Source organism: Haemaphysalis longicornis, unplaced genomic scaffold (genome assembly GCF_048455015.1).
Source record: "Haemaphysalis longicornis isolate Haplotype H1 unplaced genomic scaffold, Haemaphysalis longicornis Haplotype H1 scaffold_9, whole genome shotgun sequence".
Lineage (NCBI taxonomy): Eukaryota > Metazoa > Arthropoda > Arachnida > Ixodida > Ixodidae > Haemaphysalis > Haemaphysalis longicornis.
The window spans coordinates 21368018-21377881 of NW_027526460.1; the positions used below are offsets into that span (position 1 = coordinate 21368018).

At 46.0% G+C, this 9864-nt stretch overlaps 1 protein-coding gene across 1 annotated transcript in view; it reads left to right on the forward strand.

The window, feature by feature from the left end:
- Positions 1–7436, forward strand: part of Ctps (CTP synthase) — a 47880-nt gene extending 40444 nt beyond the window's left edge. Inside the window, exon 15 of the mRNA XM_077682410.1 lies at positions 1160–7436. Coding sequence (XP_077538536.1) covers positions 1160–1447 — 288 coding nt within the window. The 3' untranslated portion in view covers positions 1448–7436. The remainder of the gene's footprint in view (positions 1–1159) is intronic.
- The last annotated feature ends 2428 nt before the right edge of the window (positions 7437–9864 follow it).

The following is a 9864-nucleotide window of genomic DNA, read 5'->3' on the forward strand; positions in this document are numbered from 1 at the left end:
TCTGGAGTCTAGTCAGGTTCAGTGCAGGTTCTCTCAGGTCAGGTTCTCTTGTTTCCTTAGTTTCTTTTCCTATTAATTTCTTCCTGTCTAAGTTGTTTTTGTCTATAGTCTCATTAGGTTTAGAATGAAGGTAAACCTTCTATCTTGGGTGCAAGATAGACCATTTCGCCTTGCTCTGGTCTTCTCTTGGTTGTTTCTCATGGCTGTAATGGTGCTATTTTTCACTTGTCGGAAGTAAGCATAGCTTATCTTTTGTTTTTTCTTGGTGATTGCCCTGTCAGCTGTGATGCTTTAATTCTGGGAACATATATCTTTCTAACTTGTGGAAAAAGTGGTCTGCTCAGTATTGATCAAATGTTGAGTAAAAGTCGTTTGAATTTTCTTGGTGTTACCAGGAAAGGAAAAAATGGCGAATAATTGATGTTTGAATTTAGAAATCTACTCCCAAACAGACTTGCACTGCTCCGAAACTACCCTTTTAGTGCTCCAAAGCTGCTCCATAACAGCATTATTCCTGCTCCCTGAGCTGCTGCAAGAGGCTCAAGCCCGCTTCCACCCCTGTAAGATGGTTGACGTATGGCTTGGTTCAGTAGTTATTGTGTGTGTACAAAGCACCATTAGTCGAGCTGGAACTTGAGGACTCGGCTATGCCCATTTGGCTCTGCAACAACGTACGTAAAAAGAAATTCACTTGACTGAACAAGGCATCATCGAACGATACAGCATTCATGATGGGCCACTCCTGTTGTCATCGCTGTGAAGAAAGCAAGCGGCATTCGTCTTTGTGGGGACTACCATAGTACTGCCAGCAAGGCATGGCACCAATCGAAGCATCTTATCCTGTAACTTTGTGGTAGTGGTACTTAAGGTAGGAGGGTCCCATGCAAGCCTTTCGGTCGCTCAAGGTCATGGAATAAACATTCAACGTTCTGCTGGTTGACACATCGAAGGGGTTGTATTGAAAGCGAAAACGCCTGTGTGTCGAGATTGTGGCGCACGTTAAAGACCCCCAGGTGGTCGAAATTAATCCGGAGCCCTCGGCTACAGCCTGCCTCACAGTCCAAGTGTAGCTTCGGCGCGTTAAGCCCCGTACCTGTCAGCTCGGCTGGGATGGTCATGTCTTAGAGTTTGTTGCCTGCCCCCCCTGCTGTCGTTGCAGGTTTCCCTCGCCGGCCGGGACTCCCTGCACCACCACGAGCTGCACCACCACGAGCTGCACCTCCACGATCTGCACCACTCGCACGCGCTTGCGCCGGGCTTCTCCCGGAGCGAGGACTACCGCTCGGTCACCAGCTCCCACGAGGAGCCCGAGGAGCCCGCCCGCTCAGAGGGCCACGACGTGCCTCCCCAGTTCAACGGCAACGCCCTGGACGGCAGGGACAATGAGGCTTACAGCGGCAGCCCACCACACGCCAAGCCATCCAAGAGTGGTCAGCACGATTCATAACTGCTTCCGAACTCTGCCATCTCTCCAGTCGCTCTTGTTTGGTTTACTTTACGCTGCTTCGCATTTAGGATCATGTATTTGTAACAGAGCCGACACTTATTCTGGGTTTTGCTCAGAACCCTTTATATTTGAATTTCTGTTTAAGATTTACACCACGCTAGCAGTTTTCCTGCACGCAAAAACTGACACCTTGTAACGCTGTTTCTTTTAACGTTAGGTATCTAAGCTTCTACTGCTGTTATGCGAATGGGATTTCTGCTAGCTGCTATTTGAAGCTAACCGGTAGTCGCAACCTTGTGTTACCTTTGAGCCCACCAAAAACCGCGTACAGGACACTTGTGTTTGCCATTATACCCATTGTATTCATTTCAGGAGGGATGCTCAGGCTTCTGAATTAATATACGAATGTATGTTCATTCATAACAACTAGGGAAGCCACGATTTGTGCCAGAATGCCATTGGTGCACATTTTACGTTTAAGGCTTATCTGAGATGATGCTAGTGTGTTCATCATATGAATTATTCTGCTAATGGATGACCAAAAACACGAGTGCTCCGTCAGGCTGGCTGTACAACAAGGAAGCACAGGAGGTAGTGTAATTGTGAGATTCCTTTTTTTTTTATTGCAAAGCTCGAGCCAGCGCTTTATTAGATTTGGTTGTGCTGGTTGTTGGAGCGTTGCACGTGCTGTTCATTATGGCATTGTGGTACTTGCACCCCATTGCGCAAGTGCTGCACTGCGGAAAGATAGTTGACGGCTTTTCTTCCACGTGTGGGAAAGCAAACCCGAAGCCGGCAGAATATGCTTGGCTGGTATTGCACGATGGGGGCACCATGAATTGGCTCAGGTGGTGCAAGCCACACCTTGCATTTTACGATTCGTTTCAGCAATTTTCTAAATGCTCTTCCTGGACATCATTAGTGTGGGCTGAAACAAAGGTGCTGTGGTGTGGGTGCCTCGAAGTGTGTCCAAGGAACGAAAATAGGCCTGTACTACGACTGTCTAGATCGGGCAAATCACTAATTGAAGGGGGTGCATTATCTTTGTTGCATTTTAATGAAGCTAAGTATCATTACATTGTAAACGTGATTGTGCCAAGACCGTTTTTTTGCTGATTATTGCTTAACACTTCTGTTATACTGTGCTAAAGCACTCAGTGATAGAATGTAGTTGCAAGAAGATTACTCCCTTAAACTTGATGGCATTTACTCAGCCAGGTAAATTCCCACTTTTGTGGTACCATTCGGAGAGTAGTGGTTTGGGCGAGTTGGTACATAGTGAAGCACACTGTGTGTTTATATTTGTCCCTCGTCTTGTGCTGCACTTTAGTACTTCACTATCCGGAGTCTGGAACATGATGCAAAGCAACAGCGTGATACAGGTTTGTGCTGTGGTTTTTAGTTGTGTGCCCTCCATAGAATTTCCTCTGGCATTGAGGACTCGCATTCAGCAGTAAGCGAGAAAAGGGCAGGCTACCCGCAAACTGCCAGTGTGGCACGCCACTATACCTCTTCAACATTTCTGAGATGCGGCAGATGTGATTGACATTTAAAACCCTTAGTAGTTTTATTTATTTACTTCCCTTTCCCGCCTTTTTGCATCGAATTCGTGCATTATTTTTAATGAACAGGGGTTGAGTCAAAGCACAAGTAAGAACAACATAACACTGGTTCTTTTCGTGTCTTTGCGGGTTTATTTGATGCACAATAGTGTAAGAAACTACAAAAATGCGAATAGATTTTTTTAGATGTCTCGAAAGACTATACACGATAACTTAAAAGCAAGGCCTGGAAACGTCACCATTGTCTAAGCGAAACAAAGCACTTCTGTTTCCGGATAAAGGCTGTATAAAAAGGGCAAGAATTCCGGGCATTGTAATGCAAGTGTGGAAGGAGGAACTTGAGAAGCTTAGGAAGAAGAAAAACGATCACAGGCATGTTGCTGTCCTCCTGTCAAGGAGCTGAAATCAGCCTAGCTGTGGAATTTTACTTTTCGAGCACCATTTCAATTATGCTTTCTGTGTTCTGGAATCTCTTGCCCAAGTGGCCGTAATTTACGTTTTTGAAGACTTGTGCTTCCCTAAAACATGGAAAAGAAATTTTCATTTGGCAGGCAGGGTGCTTGATGTCATGTTTGTATGCAAAAGAGAAACCAAGGATCGTGATGATGATGGGGTGGGGGTGCCCACAGCAACGTTAGTATTAATAATTTTGCCTTCTTCATTAAAAAAAAAAATCTGCTTATATTTCGTCGTTCTTTTAGGCAATTTAGGCTATGCTGATTTATAACGTTAAGGTTCCTGTCTGATTTTTTCTCTACTTTTTTTTCAACCAACATTTAAACCTTCTTTTACTAACCTCTATTGCTTTCCAATTCATAAACTGTTGAGCTTTGGAAAGCTGGATGTGCCCCCTCATCGAGCACTGGCCAGAAATCCTTGCACTTGGTGGCAATATGTCGTATGATTTCTAATTCCTTCTCGAACTTGCAGATAATTATTATTCCTGTGCCTGCGTGCGAAAAAGCATCCCTGTTGCAACGAGCCACCTTGGCTTCAAAAACCAATGCGCTCCCTTTAGTATTAATCATATAACTTTGACCTTGTGATCTCTCGCTTCCCAATTCGGTAGGTGTGTAAGGATTTCTTTGTTTCCATCATTTTTTCCCAGTTGTCTATCGTTCTTTAACTTTGATTGGCTTGAGCACTCCTCCTTCACTTCTAAGTTTCATATACTTGGTCCTGAGCCGTCTGGTTCTTTCTCTCTACTGCATGTCCACACTTTTTATGTAGAGGTATCGTAACATTCTTGCCGCCCATTTCTGGTCAACTCTGTTTGTAAGCAATCCTTCAAGACATATTTTGCTCTGCGTTTCACTCACTTCAAAAGGGGTCCATCTTATGTCTCCCTGCACTGCCTCATATTCTTGTTTTACTGCGCGCTCCTAATTCCAGTTGACCAACCGCCCCCGATTCCCTTCTAGCCCTGATTGAACCTGATTTGACGCACAGTCCTTAGTTTAAAAAGTGGCCATTACCCCATTCCAGATTCCTCTCACTACTCCTTACTTTTTGTATCCCCATAGTGTGCTAGGTGCTTTGCCTCATGAAGTCCCATTGATTTAAAGTCTGCTGATCAAGGTCACCGAATGCAAGAATGCCATGCAACCAAGAAAGGGCATTGTTATGCAGTGCTGAGGGACGTCGGTGTGGGGCAATGCCAGCACTGCCGGAACTTTTCTTCACCTTGCCACTGCACCTTGCCACTACTTAAGAACTACCTAAAGTGGCTGGATAAGCAACCGTGCTAGGCGCAGAGGCTGCTTTATGAGCAAACTGAGGGCGTGGCAGCTACACAGGATGCACTGGGCAGGACAGTATGGAGAGGAGGTTAGAAATTATACGGCTGAGTTCCAGCTGGCGTGGCCTTATCTTTCTGTTTCTGGGCAGCGTACTGGCTCTATCACCTTCGCTGTCTCCCAGTAGTTTCATCGTGTGGAAGAAAAAAGTACTTTGACTCGCACTAGTTTTGTAGGGAAGAGGGATGGAGCGCTTTGAACGACATTGATGCTCAGTGTCTAGTCAAGCTGAACAAACCCGAAGTGGTGGCCTAGCTAAAAAGGAAAGAGATATCCAGGAATAACTAAGGGGTGCTTCCTTTTTACTCAGGTGCTACCACTCACATTCACCTCAGTGAGTGTCAACTTTAGAGTGAAAGATCTGCTACACTACATCTTTCAAGGTCATCCTTCACATCACAAGTGACCTTTAGCACAAGTGAAAGGATGAATTCAATCATTGAGTAGATCAAACTGTCACGAAGCACATAGTCCTTGCTTTTGATCATGATAGCTAAGTTCAGAGGGGTTAAACCTGAGCCATATTTTTTCTCCCATTCCTAAATTTTCTTTGCGCATTTTTGGGACGCTTCACCTTCAACTGCCCGTATGCCCATGTATTTTTCTTTTGTTATCTGTGCTATTGTTGCTCGGAACACAATGAGGATGCCATCTAGTGAGCAGTGCCGAAAACCACTGTTTTCTCTCCCTCCTAGAATTACTCAAGTTGATCACTGGCTGGCACTTGCATCTTTCTGGCTCAAATTGTGGCAGCACCGTAACTTTCGATAGGTATTGCCATCTCAAGATGTTTTCCACTATTGGAAGCGCTTCTAGTTGTTGTTCTCATTACAGTAAAGTTCAGTGTATAATGAATTCAGGAACGTGTACCGTAGAACGTCACTGAAATGCGTTTAGATAAATAAAGGGATAACCATTAGAGAAATAACTGCTCTGAAATCTCCCATCACCTCTGCACTGCACGCAGTGCGGGTGTGTTTCAAATGAACGAGGAATTTTTACAGGAATGCCCAGTTCTACATACAATTCTTGATGACATGGTTGTAATAACACTGTTGATTTCTTGCATTGCTCAATTAATCAAGCTTTCTTCTTTTTTTTTTTTTTTTTTTTTTCAGAATTGTCATAAATCATGTGAGCAACATGATTATAGCATTCAGTTTGTTCGATCCATTCTAGGTTGTAGCCAAATTCATAGCTGCTTCTAGTGGCTAACATGCTCAACTTTCACCGTGGAAGCTTTCGGGATTTTCTGAAAGCATAACTTATTGCCCCGCAGGAGAACATATGTTTTCTAGTTCACTGTGAGCTCTTCTTGATATTGGGTGTTTACTAATGAATTCTAACTGAGTTATCCCAATAATTGACTCCGGTAGTTCTGAAAAGTTTAGGGAGGGTTTCTCACATTAATGCACCATGGTACTGCAATAAAACGTGCTGTTGGGCTAGTTGGTACATACTGGATGGAGACCCGCCGCGGTGGCTCAGTGGCTAAGGCGTTGCGCTGCTGAGCACGAGGTCGCGGGTTCGATTCCCGGCCGCGGCGACCGCTTTTCTGAAGGACGTGAAAAGCAAAAGCGCCCTTGTGTTCGAGATTCCGGCGCACGTTAAAGATCCCCAGGTGGTCAAAATTAATCCGGAGCCCTTCACTGCGGCGTGCCTCATCGCCTGCGTTGTGTCGGCGCGTTAAACCCTACAATCAATCACATACTGAATGGGAGAGGCTTAGTGCAAACGATGGCAGACGAAACAGTCTCTTGTCTCGTCTGCCACCGTCCTCGTCGTCTTTGCGCTAAGCCTCCCATTTAATGCACCATGGTTTAATTTCCTGGTACTTGATCAGCAGGAATCTATTTTGTAGCATCTTTTAAACACCGCAATTATTACGATAAGGAGTCTTAAATATATTTTGTCCATTTTTCTTTTCTAGCAGAAACATTTTGTGAGCAACCGTCTTTCTGTTTTCGCTTAATAAATGGTAAATGTTATGTGAGATGTGTCAAAAAGAACCTTTGACTTGCCTTCCTGTATTACACGTGGACTTTTTTTTTTCCCCTCTCATTTTAAGCGCAGTGGAATCGCCTAGCCTTGTACGTGTTAAAGGGATTTGCTGTTGACAATGTTTGTCTTGCCTTCGTTTCAGTGTACTATTGATGCTCACAAGTGCAGAATTTTTTTTTTTTTTCCCTTTAGTAAAGCCTGGTGATGACTGTTGGAACGGCCTATTGCAGCGAAAAAAGAACAAACCATTATAGGCTGTGTTACCAGTGGCAAGTTTGCTGTTGTCTTTGTGTGTTGCAGAATCAACGTCGTATGTCAATGATGCTACACACACTCATGCACTACAGCCAGAACCTTCACAGACTGACGTCGCACCTTCCATATGTTGCCAAACGTGATGAATGCCTGCACACGTAAGCCTTTACAGCAGATGCTGTACGCATAACGTGGACAGTATTTCTAGCGCAGTTGCATAAAAGAGGGGTCTCAACCTTCCCCCAAGGGTTTAGTAAACCGTGGCCTTCCAGTGGAGAGATGGCAAGCTGTATTTAAATGCTAACATATTGGGACCGCTGTTTTCGTGTACATAGGAAATAAAGCACTGATGAAATTTGTCTGATTTGTCACCCACACACTGTGTCTGTGCTTATTGTTAATAGTGCACTGCTTTTTTGAGGGGCATCATTCATAGCCATCTTTATTGGCCTTGTGATATGGTGCTGCGCTGGATGTCGCAATGCAAGGATGCGCTGGTGTTCCAGAAACAGTGTCTCCGAGAGGACAGAGTAATTATATAGCTCGATATTGATGCAATGCAAAGAGAAGACGCACTCCAGCTGGGCTAACCATCCTCTGAGGTGATGATGGGTGGGTCCCAGTTTTTGTAGGTGTACCAATGGCTGGGTCAGAAGATTCAGGTCACCGGGTCACCGCTTGAGGACGGTGGCTGGTACAGGCCACGAGATGTGTGTCTTCACACATTTATTGCCCTTGAGGTGGCCTGCTGAACATGTGGGTGACAAGCAACCACCCAGTATGATCACTTTGAGCATTGTTCTCAGGAGGCCCGAGTTGTGTCGGCTAATATTTCTCAGGAGGCAGGGCCGTTGGAGGACAAGGATGCCATGGAGGTGATGCCAGTACCATTCGCGATGTGGGTTCACATCACATTCATGGTCAGCGATGTCGCGGTGTGGCAGGGTAAGGGGAAGCAGTAGCACCCACGGCAACACCACTGACCCTGGCACCCAGCTGGTACGGAACCCTGCATGATATGTGATGCTTGCACGGTCTCTGCTGCTGTTCAGTCTTATCATGGTTTCAGGGGGAAGGGGGTTCTACAATTTCATTCATCTGCCAACTTGGTGGGTGCGCCACAGCTGTGGCACAGCCAGCCATTGTGAAAAGGATCATACCTTTGCACAGCTGGTGGGACTTCAAAATAACCAGGTGGCCTGCTAGCCCAATTTGCAATTCTGCTACTAGTCTTGTCCTGCAAGTCTGTTGTCGATACCCCTTCCAAAAAAATGCAGTGCCATTCCACTCCGTGAAGGTGGATGATGATGATGATGAAACTTTGTCTCGGACCACGCAGGAGGAGCATTCAGTGGGATTGTAGCCACGCTGACGGTTTGCGCTTTCTGCCTCGCGGTATTTGGGCTCCCGGCGGGCATCGCGTTGACTCTTGGCCTCCGCTGCCTGATCGTCATCGATCTCTTGCTGCAGCCTTTGTTGTGAACCACAAGAAACCAGGACGTCACGGTAAAGCGTAACTAGAAACGCGCTTCCTCTCCTTTATTTACTAATGATGATAGTGTGCACGCCCCACTTCTACCTTCTCTACTTCCACAACATCCTCCCCCGGGCTCTTGACAGTTTCGAGGGGATACAACTTTTGTACTGGACGCGTCGAGAACTGACCCACCGAAAGTTGAACTTTGCAGGCACGAACTGTGTTGTCACGTCCAGGAAATGTCTATTCTATGACTCCCGTTTTCCACAATCCTCTTGGGCCTCTTCCTTCAATAAGGACGACGTCTCCAATCTTGAGCTGCAGAATTCTTTGTACGGACATGATGGAACGATGAAAGCTGAAGCATGTACTCCCTCTTCCATCGCAGCCAAAATGCATTCATCAGCGCCAACCGATAATACCATTTTTTCGTAATGTCGGTAGCAAGTTGTTCTAGGAGATCGTATGACACAGTGGGTAGAGCAGTCAGTTGTCTACCGATGAGAAAGTGAGCTGGGGTCAAAACTTAAGGCTCACCGTTGGAATTGCTCACAAAAAGTAATGGGGGGGATATAACTACCACTTCAATTTTGCACCGGATGGTGTTCAACCGTTCTGCACTCACTGAAGTTCTGCCGACAACAGTTCAGAGTGCTTGCTTGACGCTGTCAACAAGTCTCTCCCAAAAGCCTCCCCACCAGGGTGCAGCATCTGCATTGAAATTCCAAGTTATCACCTGTTTAGTGCAGAAGTTATGAATTTCAGGAGAAGTGCAAACACGGAAGAGTGATCGAAGCTTTCGGTTGGTGTGTCTAAAAGTATTGCCATTGTCGGAGTAGATGGTATTGGGCACTCCTCTTCGCGCTATATATCGCTTGAATGCCAAGATAGACGAGTCTGCCTCATAGCTGGAAACTTGCTCCAAGTGTATGGCTCTCGTCACGGCACAAGTTACCAGAAGAATATATATAGGTCTTTGTCACTCCGTTGTCTTTAACCAGCAGTGGTCCAGCAAAGTCAATGCCGACGACGTCAAACGGACTTGACTTCCGGTGTCTGTCAGCTGGAACTGGTGGTGTAGAAGCAGAACCTTGTGTAGAAACAGGCCTGGTGTTGAAGCAGCACGGCCATTTTGGAACCAGAGACGCTGGAGCACCTACTCTGCTTCTGCCCCACCACGCGGGGCCAAGAGCAGAGCTCTACTGAGCGCTCCAGCGTCAAGGCCTTCCCATGGATGACACGGAGGACCTCCTGTTCCCGAAGGGTGGTCATATATCATCACCAGCCTATCTACGCCCACTGCAGGGCAAAGTCCTCTCCCATTAA